The sequence below is a fragment of the Melanerpes formicivorus genome, unplaced genomic scaffold (genome assembly GCF_026170545.1).
Source record: "Melanerpes formicivorus ecotype bairdi unplaced genomic scaffold, bMelFor1.0.p_v2 SCAF_25, whole genome shotgun sequence".
In the NCBI taxonomy this organism is placed as follows: Eukaryota; Metazoa; Chordata; class Aves; order Piciformes; family Picidae; genus Melanerpes; species Melanerpes formicivorus.
Window position 1 is genome coordinate 4,401,946 of NW_027142377.1, and position 23,698 is coordinate 4,425,643.

The window sequence follows — 23,698 nt, forward strand, 5'->3', positions numbered from 1 at the left end:
GGGCTGCAAGTGCGCACTGGTGGCTCATGTTGAGGTTCTCATCCACCAATGACATGCTGCTGTGTTGTGTAAGTCCCAGGTTGCTGCCAAGAGAACATCTCCAAATGTGGGCCTGTGACAATTCATTAAAGGTTATTAGATCTTTCTGTGCTTTGCTTGCTTATCAAGCTCTGTTGTATTACCTGTTGGACATAACAGATTGCCTCTCTGTTAATTGAATGATACACCAGAAAGCAGAGCAGAGAGCTCAGAGGCTGCCACTGCGCATGAGTTGTAAAGAATAAGAACTCGATAGGGAAAAATTATCTGAACTTCTCCCTATTATATTTAATAAAGAAACAATAAATGGTTATGTTCCTGGATGGCTGGGAAAAAGAATGGGTTGAACAACTGACAAGCTCATTTCTCTTTCCAACTGTGCAGAAATTAAATGTCAACTACAAACACTTATTCTTCATCTTCACTTCTCTGTACCATACTTCTTGTCAGGCTCCCTAACTGAAAGTGAAGCAGGAGAGGGGGCAAAACCAACCTCCCTTCCAAGAAAGCAACAAGAAGTTTAAAATGCTAGAGCAGACTCTGTGAAACTCATGAGTGCTCTTCATAATTGCCTGTGCAGGGGAAACCTACTCTGCAAAGCCATCTCCCATTAATACTTCAAACCAGAAATTAGCTGGCTGTGATTTCACAGAGTTCAAGGTGACAATCATGTGTCAAAGGAGAAAGTTGTTTCCTACAGAATATACTCATGAATATAAGCAGTGCGTTTGTTTTTCTGCCATTACAGACCTTATTTGCTTGTTCCCACCTTGGGGATGTTTAAAATGCATTGAAAATAAATGGAGGTGGAAAGCACAGCAAAAGCAAAATCAGCTCACAGAAGAATTAATTAAGGAATAAGCAGTAGATCAAAGCAGCAGAGAGTCAGACTGGTGGCTTTGTGGTTCACTTCTAACCAAGCTTTGGCTGAAGCTGTTCTGGGCTAATTCTGGATCAAGCCTAACACAACCTGAAAATGTTGATGTGTAGCCAGAGGTTTGAATATTTCCTTGATTAATTCCCCCAGATGATCAACTCAAAGGTGATTTACAAACTGTTTCCTCTTTTGTGTGGTCCAGCAGGCCATAAGAAACTTTTAATGTGGATTTTGGTGTTACCCCATCCTGCCACAGCTGCACCATGGCATCTTCTCAGGTCCCTCCATGGGGGCCAGGAGCTGTGTCTGCTTCCCCATCCCAGTGTGAGAGTGAGTATGATTGTAAACCTTTTGCACTCTTCTTTGTGACTCAAATGAAGGCCTGTGTGAGGTGGTGCCACTGACAACATTCTTGAACTGAGCCAGCTATCTCCTTGCATGGTCCATCCAGGAATCTGCAGGACCCTGCATGTCTGCTGTCTGTGCTGAAAACAGTCTCCACATCCACCTTCCCTGTACAAAGCTGTTGTGAAGCAGCCTCTACATGTTTGCAGTGGGCACAGAGCTCTCCAGCAAGAGACGGGCAGTGTTCACCAATCATGACATCCATCTGATGGATGAGCTATTAATGGCCCTTCTGCCAAGAGCAGCATCATCATCACATTCTTGTTTATATTATCACCATGAAGGTCACCAAGAGGGCTGAATGCAGATCACAGAATCAACCAGGTTGGAAAAGACCTCAAAGATCATCAAGTCCAACCTATTACCTAATACATAACACCTCATGACAACTAAACCATGGCTTCAAGTGTCATGTCCAATCCTTTTTTGAACCCCTCCAGGGACAGTGACTCCACCACCTCCCTGGGCAGCACATTCCAATGACCAACCACTCTTTCTGGGAAGGACTTTCTCCTCACTTTGAGCCTAAACTTCCCCTGGCACAGCTTGAGTCCTCTTGTTCTGTCACTGCTTGCCTGGGAGAAGAGACCAACCCCCACCTGGCTACAACCTCCTTTCAGGTAGTTGTAGAGAACACTAAGGTCTCTCCTGAGCCTCCTTTTCTCCAGGTTAAACAACCCCAGCTCCCTCAGCCTCTCCTCACAGGGCATGTGCTTGAGACCTCTCACCAGCCTCATTGCCCTTCTCTGGACATGCTCAAGTATCTCAATGTCCTTCTTAAATTGAGGAGCCCAGAGCTGGACACAGTGCTCAAGGTGTGGCCTAACCAAATGACAAAGATACAAAGGAAACAGACCTGCTACCACTTAGTTTAAGCTGATTTCCCAAACTGTTGAAAGCAGAGTGCTGGCACACAGCCTGGTGCAGCAATAGTTGCTGCCTCTGCTGCCAAAAGCACTAAGTCCTGCCACGTCTTCTGCAATTACTGCTTCTGCTCTACCCAAGTCACTTCCAATGATGGTGCTGGCAGTGCCAGCTCCAGGCAATCTTCCCGGGCTGCCCCATGTTTATTGCTTCCACCCTGAGCTGCCAGCAGCATTGTGGCAGGTGGACTGGCTCAATGTCTGTGGCAATTTATTAAAAAGAAAATAGCAACTGCAGGAAAGAACAAAGGGGAAAATACCAAAACCTGGCACTGGTGGGAGCTCATTAAAGCACCACAGCTCCCAAGAAGAATTTCAAGCTGACAGCTTGATGCTTGCTTATGTGAAACTTCATGCTGGAAATGGGATAAATCCATTTAGGAATTCTAGAGGGCAAGTCTTATGAAGAGTAGCTAAGGCAATTGGGATTGTTTAGTTTGGAGAAGAGGAGGCTGAGGGGAGATTTGCTGAAAGGAGGCTGTAGTGAGCTGGGGGTCAGTCTCTTCTCTGTAGTATCAGGGGATACTGGCCTGAAACTGTGCCAGGGCAGGTTTAGGTTGGAGATTAGGAAATTTTTTTTTCACTGAAAGAGTGGTCAGGCATTGGAACAGGCTGTCCAGGGAGGTGGTGGAGTCACTGCCCCTGGAGGTGTTCAAGAAACATGTGGACAAAGCACTTTGGAATCTGGTTTAATGGCCATGGTGGTTTGACTTGGTGCTCTTAGAAGTCTTTTCCAACTGAACCAATCCTACAAATCTGTGATTCTAATGCTCCTTCTTTAGTGTGGATCCATGGACCACTTGCTTTCATTCTTAAGAGAGTGAAATCTTTAATTTTTCAGCCATCAGGTAGCTGTCTTTAGACCTTCCATCAGGAAGCTGTACTGAAGCCCTGACACTTGATGGGGCTGGTGGAGGGGCAGTTGTCTGCTTGAGAAGTTACCCATGGCAACAGCCTCTGTTTGAATATACACGTGAGTTTGAACTGAAAATGTACAGCCATTTTGTGCAAAGTGGGAATAGATATAGAGCCAAAGTTGGCTTGGGAATTGAGCTCAGGAAGGCAAAAGGTGTACACAGATATAAAGGACTGTGTTTGTGTGCCATGGAGAACTAGGAATGGGCAATGCTGTTTATTCCTTGTGATTTTGACAGATTGGAATAATCAAAGCAGCCCAAGGAGAAGGCTGATTCCCCTGGCTGCAATAAAGGAGTTCACAGCATTCAATGGTGACAACAGAAATGACATCTGACTGTGTGTCAGCAAGTGTTTTCCCTAAGAGTTCCCAGGAGTGAAGAATAACATTCCTGATGAATCCATCTGTGACAAGATAATACCTTCTCCCAAATATTGTCCATAGAGGACTCTCTAGAGGACTCTTGCTCTTTAGCAGCAAGCATTGAGTTTTCTACATCAAATTAGTGAATGCTGGTTTGCTAATCAGCAAACAGAACCAGGTCTGATGGTTAGTTCTGGCCCAACACTGAGTCTCCACAGGATGGGGAGATGCCTGTCTTCTGTCTCCTCCATTGTCTGCCAAAGGGAAGAGTGTATTAGCAAGCTCAGGCAGAGGTCCTGGATGGTGTTCCATTCTAGAAAGCATATTTCAAACTTCACTGGGAAAAGAAGATTATAGCAGGGAAGATGTAACCATTGTCCAAGTTGTTAGTTCATGTCCTTCCAGGATATTTGCTTATGGCACAAGCAGAGGCAACTGGTCATCATCACAGAGCAGCATGCATTGGAAGGGCCTGAATGAAAGCCTGGCACCGTTCATTATCAGTGAGGTCCAGCCTGTCATCTCCTGGGCTTGGGACCTGTTTTGCAACCCCAGGAAATGATGGTATGTACCTGAAGGCATTTCCAAACATGCAGATCCCTTGTAAGGTATCAATTAGGAGCAAGAAGGAAGTGCAGAAGAAGGTAGTCAGTCTTCTTGACAGCAGGCTGAAGAGTCACACAAGCTCCCATCTCTGAGTACAAGGATCATTTCTGCTGCAGGCAGAACTGGCTTTCTCAACTCTAAGTGGAGCATAGCAGAGAGGCTCTTTGTGCTAATTCAAGGGAAAACCTGGGAAAATGCTTTGTTAACCATATCTGAAATGTGTTTATTGAAGACACAGTGAAAGAAGTAGAGGAGTATTTTGGAATGCATGTGATCTGGGTGTGGTTTGGGTTTGGATTTACAAACTTTGCCAGGTGTTTCTGAGTGTCAAATATTTAGTGTTTAGAAACTGACAGCTGTATTTGCCACCAGATTTTGAAGAAAAGGAGGCTGAGGTCCTTGGTGTGGGTTGTGTATACCTACATACTTTCATATTTGCTTTTTTGTCATTGATGTCTACAGACTATCAAAAAAAACCCCAACCCTTTCTCACAAGTTTTGTAGAAGCCAGGTGGAGAACAGAGTGACTTCCCTACAGGCTCAATCCTTCCAACATCTACCAAGCAGCTTAACTACAGAACACAGCCCTAAGAAAGTAGCCTTCTTCCTGGGCCCTCCTCTCTGAAATTGTGGTAGAGGTTACATGTGGTGTGTAGTAATCTCTTGTGGCAGACTGAAGTGATGAGAATTTCAAGTAGTAACTCATTGGTAAACCAATGGTCAGAAGAGAGAGGTACACCAAGACAGAAATGGGTTAAAGGAGCAAACCTATGCTGCCTATGGGTCTACATTAAAGATGGACAAATAGTGCTGATTTTGGATGTGTCTAATTTGAGCAAGATTGAACTAAGTTTAGTTTTACTGAGTGGACTAATTTATTCCACTTCCCTAGATATAATTTATGTTGTATTGAATTACAACCTGAGCAGAGCCCAGCCTCCTCACACTGCTGCTGAGTCACACTGCAACCACCCAAGCATTTGAGGCCAGTTACAGCCCTTGGACAAGGGTTCATCAGTGTTGCTGGACAAAACCAGGCCTGGGTTTACCCTCTGCAGACTGCCTACAGCATTCATGTGCTGGCCTGGTGAAGGAAAGAAATGTATAGAATCACTTTTGTTGGAAAAGACCTTTAAAAAGAAGCCAACCATCAACCTAAGACCACCATGGCCACTAAACCATGTCCCAAAGTGCTGTGTCTACACTGTTTTTGAACACCTCCAGGGATGGTGACTCCACCACTTCCCTGGGCAGCCTGTTCCAATGCTTGACCATCAAAACAGCAAGGCACCAAAAACTGGGCTTGGAAATGTTTTGCTGCTTCATGCTGAGCAAGCTGTGGGTACATTAGCTGGTCCAGCAGTGGGCACTACAGAGGTGGAAAAGTGTTTTCTATTTCATGGGAGAATCTGTGGAGAAGCTCATTGTATCCCTTAACGGCTGGATGCCTCAAAACACAGCATGAAGAAATGTACTTACTGAACCAGATTATTATTTGTCTGTGATGGCTGCTGTTCCACAGAACCACAGAATGTTAGGTGTTGGAAGGGACCTACAGAGATCATCGAATCCAACACCCCTGCCAAAGCAGGAGCACCTAGGGCAGGCTGCACAGGAATGCATCCAGGCAGGTTTTGAGTCTCCAGAGGAGAGCCCACAACCTCTGGGCAGCCTGTACCATTTCTATCTCCTGGAAACATTCTCCTTCCTCCACTGAGATGCTGCCATCTGCACCTGTGCTATGCCCAGTCTGCCTCTCATGGCAGCATGATGCTGTGGGGTGCTGGGTCCATGTCCTATCCCCAACCCAGAAGTACCAGCATGGTGGCAGCCCAGCCTCACAGATATCTCACTGGCGGCTACCCAGCTTCGCTCATCAGAGAGAGGGGAAGCATGACTGTCTGGGAGGAGTTAGTAGATGGTGTACAAATTAGGCTGGTTGGCTATTCTAGGCCCCCTAACTTGTGGTGAGAATCATTACTTTTTTTCTTTTTTAAATTTATTTTTCACCAGTGTTTTAGTTATTTTATCCTCTTACCCCTGCATACCCAGGACTCTTTTTTTCTTAGACACTTTTGAGGCTGGCTTTTTTTTCCCCTCCTAACGTGTTTGTGCTATTTATTCCCTGTCAACTTATTTCATGTCTCTCAGATCCTCTTTAAAGCTTTCAATATGCTTTAATCAGTTTGTCTGATGCCTTGGCAGGGGTCCCCCTGCCTGCTCGTTTAGCTGCTGCAGTGTGTTAGCAGCTCCTGCCCACCAGGATGACCCAGTTTTGGCTGATCTTTAGGCAGATATTGCTTCTCTGTTTTTCCAGCACCCCAGTTCTCTCTCCCCCACTGTAACACCTCTACACCATTGCACAGTTGAACCGTTTCCGTCATTTTTAGCACTCCTGTGACCTCTGGCCAGTGATACTTTGACACTGGTTCCCAAACCTTTCCTGACTTTCTTTTCCTTGGAGTTTATCTCAGCACCACAGACTCTGGCTCCCTCCTTACATCTTTTCCCCATGCTTTTCCTCCCACTTTGCTGAAAATCTCAGGAAAAATACACATTATGAATCCACTAGTTTATCTTCCACCTTTTGAAAGCCTTGAAAACTGTTTTCAATGTCTGAATCTCAGACCAGAGGTGCCATCTGACTGTTGAAAGCCTCCTGGGTCTCCAACAATGTGCTCCTCTTTCTCTGTTTCTGCCTATTGTTCCTTCCTCCTTTTGTCCTATTATCAGCACTATATTTTATAAGATGCTGCACCAGTGAGTTTCTAACCCCTTGCTCCAGACCCCTCTTGTTCTCAGCCTTCTTCTTCCCTTTCTTGAGCAAATTGAACACATAATAGTTTCTCTTTTGCTATAAAAAACATCCCTTGGTCCTGACCTCTCTCGTAAAAAGCCACCTCAACTCTTAGTTGATTCCATGAGCTGGCAGAGACATCACTTTTCTGGCTTCTTTCTTCATCTTCTCCTTTCTCCCTGCAGCATCTCTTTTTCATTCTGTTTTTCATCTGTTTCCATGTCTGGTTTCCACTCACTCATGGTTTAAGCCCACCCAACTGGCAACAAAGCACCACACAGTTGCTTGCTCTCTTCTACCCCACTCTGGTGGGAAAGGGAGGAGAAAATACAGCAAAAGCCTCAAGGGTCAAGACAAAGGACAGGAAGGCCTCACTCTCCAATTATGGTCATAGGCAAAAGATAGACTTGACTTGGGGAAACAATCCATTTAATTTAAACAACAAAAATCATCACCAATTTGCCAATTGAATTGGAGCAGGACAGTGAGAACTGCAACCAGGTCTCACTGTCTGTTCCATACTGTTTCTGTTTCTCCTTCCTCCTCAGGGGATAAACCCTCTTGCTGCATTGTGGCTTCCCTCCCATGGCAGAAAGTCCTCCATGAACATCTCCAAGAAGTCTGGGTCTCCTCCATGGGCTACAATCCTCCCAGTGATGGACTGCTCTAACGCAGGCTTCTCTCAGAGTCATAGCCTGGTTTTGGGGGCAGCCACCTGCTCCATCATGGGGTCCTTCATGGGGTGCAGGCAAAATTCTGCTCCACCATTGATCTCCATGGGCTGCAGGTGGTTAGCCTGTACACTGCTCTGGCACACATCCCCCTGCCATCCTCACTTACCTTGGTATTTGCATAGCTGTCTTATGTCCTACTCCTCTCCAAAACAGAGTGAGTCCTCCAAAAGTTTTTTCCTCTCATACATATGTTATTGCAGAATTGCTGATTGACTCAGCCTTGGCCAGAAGCAGATCTGACTTGGGAGAGAGCTTCTTGAAGCTTCTTACAGGACCTATGCCAGCAGCCCCCTCCCTCAACACCGAAACCCTGCCAGACACAAACCCAACACATATACACACCCTCTGATCACCTCCAACAGTCAGTCATCCTCTAGATCTCTTCTGTCCTGGCTGTGTTCCTCACACCGTCCTTCTCCACTGCTCATCAGGTGATGTTTTTACTGTCACCTCCCCTTCCTCATTACTTCCTCTTTTTGGAGATGCTAAGTTGTCAATAGGAGTCACCAGTAAAGATGAGGTGTTTCATTTGAGACCCTCTTCTGTGTCTTGGCAATTTTATTTTTCAGACTTGTCAAGCCAGTAACCCCTTAATGACTTCAGTGCAACTATGTTTGTACAGTGTTTTAAATGGTGTCCCCATCCTGGTTGTAGTTTCCAGGCATTGACAACTCCTAGCAAACAAAAATAAATATTATGTATGACAGTATTATGCACCCTGCTTTTTTCGGGTTGTCTTTTTCACAGTTACACCTTCTGTGTCAGATGTCCTGCTGAAGCCAGTTGCTCTGCAGGGGGAAGATGCGCCTGGCCAGTGCCAGTGGAGCAGTTAGCTCCTCTCATGGCATGAGCACTGCATCCATTTTCAAGGCCTTCTTATGGTTTCTCATTAGTTAAGCACAGCACCAGGGATTCTGCCTGCTTCCTCTAGTCCTACCACTGGACACCAAGGGGGAGAGACTGTTCCCCTCCTTGCTCCAACCTCCTTTCAGGTAGTTGTAGAGAGTGATGAGGTCTCCTCACAGCCTTCTCTTCTCCCTGCTGAACAACCCCAGTTCCCTCAGATGCTCCTTGTAGGCCTTGTGCTCCAAGCCTTCACCAGCTCTGGACATGGACCAGCACCTGAATGTCCTTCCTATAGTGAGGGGCCCAGAATGCTCGAGGTGTGGCCTCACCAGTGCTGAGCACAGGGGGATGATCACCTTCCTGTTCCTGCTGGCCACTGTGTTTCTAATCCAAGCCAGGATGCCATTGGCTTTCTTGGCCACCTGGGCACACTGCTGACTGTCATTCAGTCAACTATGAAGCAATACCTCCAGGTCCTTCTCCGAGTTGCAGCTTTCCAACCACACATCCCTGAGTCTGTAGCCTACCATGGGGTTGGTGTAAGCTAGGTGGAGGACCTGGCACTTGTACTGGCTGAACTTCATGCAATAGCCTTAGCCCGTCGGTCTAACCCCATCTCTCCCCGCGGCCGGGGGCGGGGCGAAGCGGCCAGGAGGAGCAACGCTTTGCTACATTGTTTGTCCTTGCGCTGCCCCCATAGCCGCCCGCAGAGGTAGACGCACGACGGTTGCCATAGCGACATGGCCTAGGCCAGGAAGCGGCCTGCGCTCGGCCCCGGCGGGTGGGGCCGCGGGTCAGCGGCGAGAGCCCGGCCGGGCCGGACCAGCAGGTGCGGGCCCCGGCGGCCCGGCGGGGATGAGCCATGGCGTCGGTGAAGGTGGCCGTGCGAGTGCGGCCCATGAACCGCAGGTGAGTGCGGCCCGGCGGCGCAGCCGTTCCGGTCTTCCCCGCTGCTGACGGGCTGTGCGTCCCCGGGCGCAGGAGTGCAGCTCTCTGAGCACCCCGCCGCTCGCAGGGGGCTCAAAAACCCCAGTGCCCCAGCCGTGCAGGCGGTGACAGCCGTTGCAGCGGTGGAGGCTGAGGGTCAGCTCAGCTCGGGGTTTCAGGGCTTTCTTGGCATTCGGCTGGGTGGCTCCGCTTGGTGGGAGCCACTGCCGAGAGGGCTTCTCCTCCTCGGCAGACTGGGAAGTAGCTCCTCGTTGTGCTGGAAGGTGTGGGGCCTTTCCTGGAAAGTTCAGTCTGGCATGGCCTTAAGCACTGATCCCTTTATATTGAGGACAAGGCTATTTTGGTGAAGAGAGGAAAACTGTGGAGAGGCAAGGGCCTGGCAGGGGTGTAAACCCAGGCTTCTAAAGCCCGAAAGCAAGGTGATTTATCTAGAGACGTCAATCCCTTTAGCCTGCTTGAAAGAGAGAGGTTTCTGTGTAGTTAATTCGTAACACTAGGCGTTGTGGAGGAGCCTCTGAGTTGTTAGTTGGTTACTTAAGCTCTTAGTGTAAGACAGCCCCACTTCCGTAGAGGGGATTTTCTCAGGTACTCCCCGAGATGTATGAAGGAAGCAAACACTGTTTTCCTTGGTGAAATAATTCGCGTGTAATATGCACGGGCCAGTTAAAGATGCACGTCAAGAACGGTATGTGGAAAGTGATCAGATTCTACTGGCAGTGCTCTTACTTCATCTGTTGTAGGCAGGTAAAAAGAAAAGTGTTTTCAAAGCACTGTTTTAGAGAAGGAGGAGAAACTCAGTAAGTTTCACGTGTTATGCTGGACACAGGGGGATCGTTCCCAAAGGCCTGTGTATCTACAGAGATTTCAGTACAGGCTTATATGCAAAAAGCTATCTATCTAAAATGACAGAGGTATGTTGGTATCTCACAGAAAATCTATCTATACAAAGAACCCCTGAATAAGGCATTGGGCAAAGTCAGGAAAAGTCATTTAGGAAACAGGAAAGCAGAATATTGGATTAAATTAAAGCACTCTGGTCTAGAGGTTTGGAAGTAAGAAGGAATGTCTGTTTTTAAAGGAGGGCTTAGGTGGTGTATGGCCTACCAGAAACTTAGTAAGAGGAAGGTACTCAGCCAGTACCATTATAGCAGAGGGGAAAGTACGTAGGAGCAGCACTGCTGCAGATAGAAGAGCTTGTGGTCAAATGATCCAGCTTTAACACTGTCACCAGGGTCAGTCTCTTCTCCCAAGCAACCTGTGACAGAACGAGAGGATGCAGTCTCAAGCTGCACCAGGGGAGGTTTAGGCTGGATGTTAGGAAGAAATTATTCACAGAATGATTGGCCATTGGAATGGGCTGCCCGGGGAGGTGGTAGAGTCACCATCACAGGAAGTCTTCAAAATAAGACTGGATGAGGCATTTAGTGCTGTGGTTTAGTTGATTAGATGGTGTTGGGCAATAGGTTGGACTCAATGATCTTGAAGGTCTTTTCCAACCTGGTTAATTCTGTATTCTGATAAGTATTTCACAGAAAGTCCCGGTTCCTGTTTGATCCTCCTCTCCTCAAGGTCCATCCACCCCCTCCTGCATTCCAGCCAAGCATAACAAGGGGAGTTCTTCACAGCCACCAAGCTCCTACCCCTTCCATTTGCTTGATCCGATTGAAGTATTTTAAGAAAAATAAGTAGCCAAGTTCTGTGTGTCAGTTGGTAGCTTGTTTTCAGTGTGGGAGAAACAAACCTTATGAAAATGAAGTTGATGAAGTTAGGAAGGCGAAAAGATCTCATGTTGGTTTCAAGCAGTTCAGGCAGTTTGATGGAGCCAAGTGGTCAGAGGTCAGGAGTGGTGAGTAATCTCGTCACACCTGCCAGAGTTTAACATCTTCCCGGAGTTTAACATATGGTTCTTGAAATTGTAAATATTAGACTATATATATACATATACTTTGCTTTTCAGAGTCTCTGGCAACAAGTAGCATAGGTCTTCAAAGTATTGGTAAGACTTGTTATTTGTAGCGTTTTGGTAGCATGGAGAAGTCTTGTAAACAAGAACCATGATCATCTAAGAGACAGAGTGGGACAGTGGGAAGCATATGGCAGAGAACAGGGCTGCTGGTTGTGATATGCAGGGAAAGCACCAGCTGATAAAGTGTTGTGGCAAAAGTCTATTACAGACATGGACTCTGGAGCTTGTGGAAGGACAACTTGGTGGGGACTGGATGCAAGCACATGTAGAAAATGATGAAAATTCTGATATGATGGAAAAGAAAGAGCAGGCCTTCCATGATCACCATTGTCTTTGGCAGAGCATACTGAGTGGCAGTGAGTGGGCTGTGAATGACCTTACTCCAAACACAGGTGCACTATGGAAACGTGCAAACTGTGAAGAGCTTTCCAGCTGAAATTGACCAAACCTTGCTATTTAGGGGATCGTGCTTGATGTTCATAGAACATTAGCAGGAAGTTGGATCCAGTATAATGGGATGTTGTTTCTAAGTCTTGATGTTTTTCAGAGGCACAGGTGCTGTTGGGTGTAGCACTGGGTACTGCAGCCCAGGGATGGGGCTGGGGTGGGTGGTGCTCCTCTTCTTCAGTCAGTGTTGGACTATTCAATTATATTGTAAAGCTGCAGTGTTGTATGCTTCTTTGAAGGAACTTCCCAACTGGGTGTTCATTCTACAGCACTTCTTTTTAACATCTTCAACGTGGTACTATACAGAGTTAAATTTAATTTCCTGTGTGCCTCTGAATTTGCTTTGGTTTGTTCACAGCTTAATCATACAATGCAGCTTGTTTCATGAGTTGCTTTTAATTAGAGAAGACAGAGTTAATGAATGGTTATTGGTAAGCCTCCTGCATTATGAAGCAGTTGCACCCTGTGGTGTCATAGCACTGCTAATTGTGTAATAAGTCATGAACATGGATCTTGGAATGAATCATGTGGTAGGGGGATGTTGCGTAAGGATTACTTGACGTTCCATTAATGAGGTGACAAACTTTAGTCTTTTTTTCACTCCCCTTCAGCTGTGATTTATTTTTAGTCTCTTGGTTATCTGAATTTACCTGGAAGAATATTGTTCATTTTAGCGCTGTTGTCGAGGACCATGATTGTTCTTGAAGTAGTTTATATCCCAAATTGTGTTACATGAGGTTACACTAGAAGTTCTTGACTATATCTCTGGATAACATAATGAAAATGATGTAGTGTCTTTGCACTTACTGCTTTGAAACCAGTTGTGAGTGTGAGCATAGAAAGTTCAGATGTTTGGTGAGGCTCCAGCTTTCCTTTGGTTTCCCTCACTCTATACTGAATTGCAATGACAGCCTTTCAGTCTGTGCTTATATTTTAATGTAAAGGGGCTAAATAGCTGGACTCAATGATCTTAAAAGGCTTTTCTAGCCAAGATGATGCTATGATTATAAAAACTTATCAGCTGGGTAAGAGTAGGTTTTCTTTATTGAGTAGAAATCTGCAGGGAGGTAAGGCTGGGTATTTTGCTATTTTAACTGGTTTGCTCTGGCAAATTAATGGTTTTGCTCACCATTATTTTTGAGGTTCATTTTCCAAGAGAGTCACTAGGAGTGTTCATTTATTGCCTTAGAATTTGGAGGACCCGACTGAAGAATCCCATATCAGGTTCCACAAAATGCAGTTTCTCCTCAAGATTCTGTTATTCCTCCAAATGGTTGTTTCCTGGACAGAATGATGGAATTATAGCCAAGTGTAATATGCTTTGAGGCACTTTTCATTTACTGAATGGATGACTTTGGATGACTGAATCACTGTCCTCTGCATAGTGTGGGTTGTTTGGGATCCTGTTAAACCTAACCCAGTCCTAGCTCTCTGTTTTGTATTGTGTACTGCGTCCTCACAGTTCAAATCAATGCCTTGCTTTGTGTTAATCTCTTCAGAGCCTTTTAAGGAAAAGGAGGATAATCTTTTCTTCCGTTTTATGTCCCATTTTCTCTGCATGAAAACTACGATTCAATTAGTGGCCATGAAAACCACTTTTATTTAGCTGCCAAAAGAAGTATAAGCCCTAAAGTACGCTAAGTAAGACAAAAATGCTTTTGTATTTAATAAAGAAAATATCACTTTGATTATTTTAGATACTGTCACTGATTCTTGTGTCCCTGAACTTTTTACACCTGACAGCTATTCTGTTTGGCTTGTAAGTCATGCAGTAATAGAGGGGAAACAAACTTTTCCTGATTTCTTAAAAATACTTTTGTTTTCACCTTTTCCATCCATTTTTGCATTTGCATAAACTAATGATTTAAATGGTTGAACAAACTGAGCAAGTGGTCAAATGCTGTCCTTACCTGCGGAAGAGGCAGCTGGTATCAGGGTATGGCTTTGCTCTGCAGTGAGTTCTTCACTGTGTTTAGTCAGTACTCTGTGTGGTTTTAAATGTTTATTTTAATAAGCTGTTTAGACTTCCCCACAGCTCTTTTTATTTACAATATAATGAAATAGAAAATACAATTTGCTTTAGTTTTAAAATGATTCATTTATAACTCTACTTGCACATATTCCTTAGATTTGCTCACCAAACAGGAGAGTGACCGGGATGACAGAAACGCATGTCACTGCCTTGTGCTCTGTGTAGTTAACAGTCACAGTGACCACATGAACATTCATTCAACAGCTTTTATGTTTGATAGTGGGGAGAGAGAGAAAATATGTTTCATTGCTTAGAGAAAGCTTTGGTGTGACTCTGGGATCCATTTAGATTAAAAGCTATGTCAATGTTGATACTTAAATCCACAGATATATATTCATTAGACATAATGCTGTCCCTCTTAGTTTTGCATTATTACACCTCTCAGCTATGCTTGAAGTTTGTAATGCCTCTACCTCCAGAGCTGGTGTCAGAGTACCTTGGCAAATTTAGGACCAACATATTATCTTTAAAAATAACTGCTTGCATAATCCAAGCCTTAATATCAATAGCAGAGGTTTCAGAAGGTCATACTAACATAGCAATGCAAAGGACAGAGATACAAAATAAGCTGTTTCATTTCACAAGGGAAATGTTACTGTGGAGTGTTTTAGTAGCAGCAAAAAGAGCTGAACAAGTAAGCAGTGAAGAGCCAGCTAAAATCTTCATTTCCGTTCTGAATGTTTACAAGTGATTTGGGCAGGAGCTTGCTGAGAGTATGAAAGTTCTAATTAACTGTTTGTGCTTTTGAGAAGACATACAGAGGGAATATGTTACAGAATTTGCAGGGCAGGGAAGAAGGAAATGAATTGTGTATGTCTGGTGATGAATTGCTGTGTCTAAAGTATAGGTTACTACGTGTATTTTTCATTTCATTTATAAAGGTGGAGCGTTCTGACAAAATGTGTATAGCATCAGCGGAATGCAGGCAGAGGGAGAAAAGATGGAGTGATTACAAGCAAGAACAGCCATGGTTAGAGATTATATTTGTCTCAAGTGCATGGTGGGTTTTGCTGCATTTGTTTCTGAGCACTGATTGTTGCTTGCTCCTCTTATAAGTCCTCCAGAGTGATAGCAGAAACCCAACTTAAAGCTTAAATGTGGCCAAGTGTCGCAATACTTCTGCTTTCTGAACTATAGTACCAATGAGAATAAACTGTTTATCAGCAAGCTGAGTTTGCTATTTCTTGTGTTCACCGTTTGAATTTCTCTCTTAATAATTGCATGTGACGATATAGCAAATCACAAGCACAATTTCTCTACTATAAAAAGGAGGAATTGTCAGGGTAGGTTTACATTGGTTATTAGAAAAGCTTTCTTTCCTGAAAGAGAGGTCAGGTGTTGGAATAGATTGCTCAGGGTCACTGTCCCTGAAGGTGTTCAAGAGGTCTGTGGACATGGTGCTTTGGGACGTGGTTTAATAACTATGGTGGTCTTAGTTTGATGGTTGGACTTAATGACCTCAGAAGTCTTTTCCAATCAAAACAGTTCTGTGGTTCTGTAAGTCGAAAGATTTCTAAGGATAGTTGAGGCTTTAGTGCCCCTGGGTTGAGTGTTCCTCTGTCTTGCCTCTGCCTTTATTTGTGTGCAAGTCTGAATGCAATAGAAGTCTACTTTTGTGCTGAGTTGGCAAGAAAAGCTAATTGTTCTCAGTGTGACTTTTTCAGCTTGCTGTATTTTGTGTCCAAAACTTTGAACCCTTTTAATGACCTCCAGCAGACTTTTCCCTTTGGAAAAGAGTGCAGAGTACATATGCCTCTCTCCCTGGAAGTAAGCTATAAGTGTATGTAAGTGTAAGGACCTTCATCAGTGTGCTACTTCATTTGTTAGCTTTGGGCCAAAACATAAAGGTTGAGACTTACCTGAGTACTTGGACAATATAGAGTTGATACTAAGAGAATGTAAAGACCAAAATTTAAAATGTTTTTAGTTTGGTAAAGTATTTTCTAATAACTGTCTCCCACCTCTTCACAAGTGGCAAACAGTAGTCAGAATTTTATTCTACAGTATGGTGGTGTGCACCTTTTCAAGGCAAGTCCTCTAGTACAGGGAGGACTAGAGAAGTGATCATCAATGTGACACTGTACATCTCTCCTCAGTAGTCACTACCTTTTACCTGATCTGAGTGAAGATCTGCTTAACAGATGGGTTGTGGTTGGTGATGGCTTGGCAACGCCCAGGGGCTATGGCCAAGTCCTTGGGCAGGGTGAAGAGCAGTAGGCTGCTTCATTCGTTTGTCTGTGGCAGCTCAGCACAGTGAGTCTGCTAGATGTGAGAGGGAGCAAAGATCTAGTATTGTTCAATTGTGAAGAACAAATCTAGAACCTTCCTGTTTCTCTACAGGTGGAATGATCATTGTATGTCAAGTGTTTAAGGTGGAGGACTTTGGGAGAGAAAAAAGGCAAAGTGAGTAGGACACTGCAGTGTGCCTGTTCTGAAGGGGCTATTGGCCCATGGTTTTGATGGGACCTGCCTACTGCTAGGGAGGGCTGTGTTTGTTAAATGTAACAAGAATGTGTGCTTGGAGCATGAGTACCAATAACAAATGGCAACATAAAGATTTGTGTTTATATACAAATGCCCACAAAGTTTATAAAAGTCTCAGCACTTGCAGTTTGTGGCTGTTGTTGCTGTCTGTAGTTCTGGAATGAAGATGTGATTGAGGTAGCAGTGTTGGCTAGGAAACGTAGGTGCTATGTTTGTCAGGCTCCTCTAAATGGTATCTGTGTGGATCTTATATTTGAGAAAGGGATGTAGTGAGCTGTGTTACAAGGCTGCAAGCAGACCATGTGAAAATTGAGGAAAGGCTGAAGAACTTGGTGTTGAAGCAAACCAGGTAGAAAAGACAAGTGGCTTGCAGCAGAGCATTGACTCTAACTTGTAAGGACTGGAAAAGAAAAAGGTAGAGAACAGCCTACTAGGCTTCCAGAAGTCTTGTCTGTCAGTGGCAAGAATAAAGAGGAGGTGACAGGAGTCTTATAATCAATATAGTAGCACAGGAGCAGAGTTGTTTTTTTTAGGTTTTAAGGTTTCTTTGGCGTAATGGTAATGAGTAACAGATAAATAGCTCAGGCCTGGTTATGTAGGAATGGAAGAAGCATCAGCCATGAGATGGAGGGGAAAATGCCCAAGTTATTTGACTTGGTAGTTTATGGATGACATTGCAAATGCAAAGCAGAAGAATTGCTTTCCTGAAGCAACATCTCCTATAGGGTGATAAAATGGAGAGCTGTGTTAAGGAGCAGGGTCTAGTGAGAGTATGGCCTTTCCTGAAGTGAGAAGTTGAAGCCAACACTAGGATGATGGTTGGCTGAGAGTTTGGGTGCCACACATCAGGATATTCTAGAAAAACTTGTTGTACTCTCCCAGTGCTGGAAGCAAGCTGAAAGTCAGAGGTACAAGCAGTGGAGAATACCAGCACTCTGCTGGTTTGTTTCTCTATAAAAATTTTCTCACTTGTGCTCAAGTATGTGGTCTTTGAACACCAGTGGCTTGTTTTCCTCTTTTTTTATGTAACCTTTTCCTCTGTGGTTCATCTTTGAAGCAATGAATTTGAATTTAGGACTGTGCTACAAACACAGTGCAGCTCTTGTTTGCAAAGATATTACAGAGCCAAATGCTGAAGCTGTAGTTGGTGCTTCCCCCAGCAAGCCCGAGTTGGTATCTTGTAATGTCCCACTTCTTGAACCTCATTATCTGAATTCTATTGGGAAAGATCAACAAAAATGATGGGGAATCATTGATTCCAAAAATATTGAACTATATGTGCACTGTGTGTTGTGACTGCTGCAACAGAGGCAAATGTAGAAATATTTGCAGGACTTCAATATTGAAAAGAAGAATTACATATTTAATCATGACTCTCTCCTAGTATCTTGGGAGTAATAGTATGAAGCTAATAATGGATCAGCTTAGACTTTATTTAAGGAGTTGCTGCTAATGAGAGTGCAGGTTGTGGAAGAATCTCCCCAGGGGAATGAAAGCCCAGGCAGCTGGGAAAAGATAATTCCTTTAAAGAAATACAGGAAGCAATATTGCTTGAGTGGGAAGTTGAGACGAGACCTGGATGACTTTGAAGTGGTTCCTGCACTTGCTGTTCTACCTCTAACCTCCTCTGCAGTGTCTTTTGCTCAGCTTTATACACAGAAGAGAGCATAAATAGGGTGCATGGTTCTTAAAATGGGTTCTTGCTGGTTTTGTGTATCAGGCAAGGTGTATCAGGGAGGGAGGGTCCAGATGCAGAGCTTTATCCGTGTGTCCATCAGCAGCAAAACTGGAGCAGACGTGACGTGACCACTGCTGTAGGAACTTCAGCAAAGTATTGGATTTCTCCTAACTGAAGAGCTAATTGTGGGGACTGACAGTTAATCTTGCATAAACCATCAGAAATTGGGAAGGCCACATATAGCCTGTGTTTGCATGTGCTTATTTTTCTGTCCTTTTCAGTGCTTTATTAAGTTTTTCAATCCTGTGGGATTTGCCACAATCACTACCTTGTTTCACCTGTACTCCTCCCTAGCACTGAAGAGTAAGGACCTTTCCTTGCCAGTGGGGCTGGACCACAGCGGCAGTGTGGGCACATATGAGGCAATGTAATTAAACTGGCCTCATTTACAGTCTCTAATCCCCCAAACCTTATGATCTTAGGCATTTTGAACTTAACTCCCTAGTTTTAGAATGGCATGCCCTAATTAATTAATTAGAGTGTTACAGAACATGTTGCCAGGTTATGTAGCCATGTTGTATCACTTTAAAATTCTGCTTTTTGTTGAGAACTCCCTGAGACCAACCGAGAAAAGGCTAATGAGTGAGTCTGTTAGGTAGCTTTTCTAACAAAAAGAAGTGAGAGAAAGGTAAATCTGGTGATTTCTCAGGCTTTCTTCATTTGAAATGAAGAAATAAATTGGATTAGTGCTTGGCTGTTTTAACCTAACTGAGCTCTTGGACTTGAAGACGCTTAGAAGTCTGAGTATCTGAAAGGCAGGTATTGTTGGTAAGAGCAGCTGACTGAACTGAAGAGCAAAGTCCTCTCTTTTGCAGCAGCTATGAATACAAAGCCAGGGTTATTTATTGAGAGAGGTTTGTTCCAAGTGATCTAGCAGAAGGAGGGCATACGTGGCACTTGGCATCTTAATTGCTGATGGGCTGAAGTTCTTATTGTTGAGGAGTCAGACACTTCAAATATTGGCTTTATTAAGAGTCTTCTTCAAATAATTTGTGTTGTATATAGAAAGCAGTGTGAGATATGGAAACCTGGAGCACACCCCTCAGTTTCCTGTGTGCTTATCCATTGGGAAGACATTTGCACTTGGATAACTGAAGTAATTTGTTGTGCACTCCAGATTGCTTGTATGTTTCTCTCTAGAGAAAAGAATGACACAACAGCAGCCTTATGGATTACTTGAGGGGTTAACAGATCCAGGAGGTCAAGCAGAATGTTGTGTGGGTTTTGTTTTTGTTTCCCCCTCTGAATTTCTAATCTGGGGACCTCCTGCCCCAAAAGACAAGGGCACTACAGGGATGCAATGTGATTTCTTTGAATTGCTCTTTGCTGTACGCCAGAGGTTAAGTATATACTGCCTGTATAGCTTGGGATAGCAGGAGTAAAACAACAAATAAGAAACAAGATATTGGAAGCAAAATGTCATGCGGACTAAAAGCCAGGAATCCCAGAGAAACTTGATACTGTGATAATAGTTAAAACAAAATTCCAGGATGCTATTCAAATCAACTGGGTTGTGCCTGAGGTTATACTTTATGTTGCTTCTGCCAAAGATAGACATTTCCTACATTTTCTTAAAGGCTTCTTAAAGGGGGGATTCACAGGTGAATATCTTGAGATGTAGCTATGTAGGACTAGTTTGTACTAGTAAGGCTGTAACTGAGTCTGATCTGCCCTGCTGTCTACACAGGCATAGTGGAAAAGTTGCTGTTGTGGTAGTCTGCTAATTGCAAATGAAATATTTTTTTTCTGGTTCTTATGCAGTTGTTGACTATGTAATGTGTGCATGTGCTGACTTTTTTGTCTTTTCTTTTGAAAGTGAGCTGTTGCTGATGATGTAAAAAGTTGCCTGTGGCAGCCCATCAGACCTGGTCTGAGTTGTTGAAGGCTGAAGTCTATCTATAACATTATTAAAAATGCAAATGTAAGAAGCAGACTGGAGAGGTGATTTAATGTAGTGATCAGCCTGTATGTGTTGCCACCAGTGTGCATAGTTTCCCCCCAAAAGCTAATCTCATTTGACAGGAGACAGCACAAGGACAACTTTCATTCGCTTCCCAGGAGAGCCTTACTGCTGTAGATTAAACTCCTGCCTTTCAGTATTGTTGGTAAAATTTATTCTTATGGCTAGAGGCATTTAATCCAGGTTGTCCTTCATAGAAAAGTTGGTATGTGTGGACTGGCGTAGAAACTCTGTTTCTGCATTCTCTGTCGCTGGGTTTGCAGCACTGTGAAGAGAGTTCTGGAAGTCTGGGAACCCTCTCGTTCAGCTGTTTGCAGTGTTTGCCAATGCTTTTTGCAAAGCCAGTGTCACAAATGAGAGCATGGCTATCATAAATCTGCACAAGCAAATTATTAAGGTTAGGTTGATCACAGAAAACCTTATGCCCACACAACGTACTTTATGACAAAACTCTCCTTGCAAGTACCAACTATGTGCACAGTTTCTTTTTCTTACTGAGACATGATTGCAATTGTATCCATAGAAATATGTTTCTTTTAACTTCAGTCCTTGTGTTGTTTGGGGTTTTTATTTCCTTTTCTTTTTTTCTTTCTGCTGTTTTCTTGTCTGGCTTCTTGAGGTGAAATTTGAGAGACAGCTCAGCCTGGCTGTCAGCGATCTAGTGGCTTTTGAATTTTCTGGCTGATGTCAACTGGATTGAAAAGCTTTGTAGAAGTCTTGAAGATAATAAAGATGTGTCGTTCAGAGAAAATGGGCAACTGTAGAAAAGTCTGCAGAGCTCTCCAACATGAGGAGAAGGCTGCAGCCCAACCCCTACCAGCTATCAGAGGATCCGCCTAGGAACCTCCCCTCAAACCGAGCCTGAAGGACATCTAAGTGCAGTTGTGCTACTTGATGTACCATCTATAGTTGTTAACTTTGAGACTGTATCAGTGTAAACTCATTGGCTTTGGCCATTTAGCTATGTACTTGTAGCCATATCAATCAGCAGCATGAGGTTAGTTTGAGCTTGGTGTTTGGTTGGCTATTGGCCTGCTATGGAGGCAAGTGGTTTTTATACAGTGTAATCATATAGCACTGGTGATGTAAGCTACAGTGGATTCCCAGAGCCTTGTGATTAAATCTAATTGCTTGACCTGTTCTGATTTTAGCTCTGAGCCAGCATGGTATTGATGTTTATGGAAAAAAATTACTTTAACCCAAGTGTTAATGAAGATTTTTTGTATACAGGTTTATGTTTTTAACTGCACCTAGCTATGGAAATACATTCTTTAAAAAAGGGCTTTCTACAAAAGGATTTGATAGGCACTGAAGAAGTTAAAAACCACCAAAAACCAAGCAAAACCTTCTGGATAAGCTGAGGGAAAAAAAATGTATCATATTTCAGATTGCACCAACTCTACTTGTCCTGCACTTGCAGAAAATAACAAAGAATGTCTGGTGTATGGGATATGTGTTTGACTTTTTCAAGCATACAGCTGAATTGAGCATTTGCTTTTTAAGAGCTACTCAAAGGAAAGTGCTGTTGGTTTGTGTAACCCCATGGGACATCAGGACAAAGGTGCAGTTACTATCTTACCAAGCTGCAAGAAAAAGACCAGTTCTTCCTATGACACACATTGTGCTTATTTTTCAGTTAAATCTACCTTGACTTTTCCTGGTCATTAAGCAACCTTCATGCTTTTATTGTGTGACTCCAGAAATACACCTGGGTAGTGAACAAGCAGTGTGATAAAACAGCACACCCTTAACATTGTGCCTAAAATGCGAACAGAAGAAGTAACAGGCACTTTGCTGAAAAGAGAAGCCATTGAGCATGGTTGAGTTGCTTTTACAAGTGCTCAGACAATGGTTTTGAGTAGTTGAAATACAGAATTGCACATCTGCTATTCAGTATAATCCCTTTCCAATAGATGTTCCATTAGATGCCTACAGTGAATTTCCAAGAGTGTATTTTATAGTTCCTCTTCTCTGTTCTGACACAGAGGTGCTCTGGCAGGCAGTTCAGGCAGTGTCTGTGTCCTTGTCTCTGTGGCCTTGGAGGTTTGCTGAAGTGGTTTGATAAAACACTCTTTGGGAAAACTGATTGCACTTCCTATCCTGCCTTTTTTGTGTTTTCCATTCCAACCCCCCCCCCCAACATGAAGCACATCTTGTCTTTCTGTTCTCTTCTTGGAGTCGTGTCTGACAGGTATTATGGTAATCCCAACTGATTCCCATAGTGTCCATTAAATGGAAAACATAATATCATTTTCAGGTGGGCTAAGCTGTAAAGAATACTTTGGTGTCTGAGGAATACAGAATGTGTTTTTAGAAAAGCTACTGTTGATATAGCTGAACCATCCATTGCAGTATCTTACAAGAAGGAATTTAAAGATGAGATTGTAAAGAGACCAAACACATTTGGCAAGCCTATAACAGGGTTATTTTAAAGCTTCACTGATTTATATTAGAGGCAACAATGTTTTTCTATGGCCTCATAGAATTGTTATGGTTGGAAAAGACCTCCAAGATCATCTAGGTCAACCACTGAACTAACACCACCGTGGCCACTAAACCATGTCCAAATGTGCCATAGCTAAATGTTTGGGGTATTTTTAACATCTCCAGTTACAATGACTCTGTCACCTCCCTGAGCAGCCTGTCCTGTAAAGAATTTATTCCTAATGTCCAATCTAAGCCTCCTGTGGGGCAACTTGAGGCCATTTCCTCACATTCTGTCACTTGATAGACTATTCCTCACGTATTACTCTTCTCTCTCTGTGGGAGGATCTCCAGAAACTCTGTGGAGGACCAAGTGCAAGAGTCATTGAAAGATGCCTTGAAGTCTGCTTAAGTTTGATTGTCTGTAGTATGATTTTGGCTAGATGCCCATGGAGGTGCAAAAACTGCTCTGGTCTTTGCCCCAAAAATAATATAAAGGAAAGCAGAATGGCAATAAATAAAACTAAATGTAAGGGAAGGAGAGGAAGAAACCTGACACAGATAACTACCTTGCAGCTTCTTCCATGAAGTTGCTGTGTTTTGTTACAGCTTCTGAATGATCTTCAGTTTGGCCAGGTCTTCATAACCAGCGTGCCCCTAGTGGTGAGGAGAAACTGTTAAAACTCTGTCCAAGTAAGCCATTTATTAAGTTATCCCATTACAAGACCAGTGTGCTACTTCTTTTAAGCATCACTTGGTACTGACATTGATATTGTTCATATTAAAATAAAGGCCAGTGTGGTGGGTTTGAGCCAGCCAGTATGATTTGAAATAGTTTTTGGGTTTATTTTTTCTTTTCCCCCCCCTCTCCTTTTTGCAAGTAGCAAATTTAGCAACAGGAGAGGGTTAATAACTGCACTAGGCTGATGTTTTCCCTGGTGTCTGTGCCAAGGAACTTGCCTCTTTGGTAACTTTGTAGTTTGATAGGGGCCACAGGATCACGGGTTATGAGTTTACTTCCCTTGTGATCCTGGAACGCCACGTGGTGTATGAAACAGCAGCAAGAACAGCCTGCAGGCTGGCCCTGAACACTGCTATGGAAGCTCATTGGGCTAGGAGGGGAAGCAGGCTTTCTTAAATCATCCAAGTGTTAATTGTGAACTAGTTTTGGCAGCCAGCCTGTTTACATTGCC

General features: G+C 43.7%; 1 protein-coding gene across 8 annotated transcripts in view; it reads left to right on the forward strand.

The window, feature by feature from the left end:
* Positions 1 to 9,218: 9,218 nt before the first annotated feature.
* KIF16B (kinesin family member 16B) overlaps positions 9,219 to 23,698 on the forward strand; it is a 173,003-nt gene continuing 158,523 nt past the window's right edge. For 2 of the 8 annotated variants that reach the window (XM_068153114.1, XM_068153116.1), the window contains exon 1: positions 9,219 to 9,415. In XM_068153114.1, coding sequence (XP_068009215.1) covers positions 9,369 to 9,415 — 47 coding nt within the window. In that variant the 5' untranslated portion in view covers positions 9,219 to 9,368. The remainder of the gene's footprint in view (positions 9,416 to 23,698) is intronic. The other 6 variants (XM_068153117.1, XM_068153119.1, XM_068153120.1 and 3 more) reach the window with 4 other exon arrangements.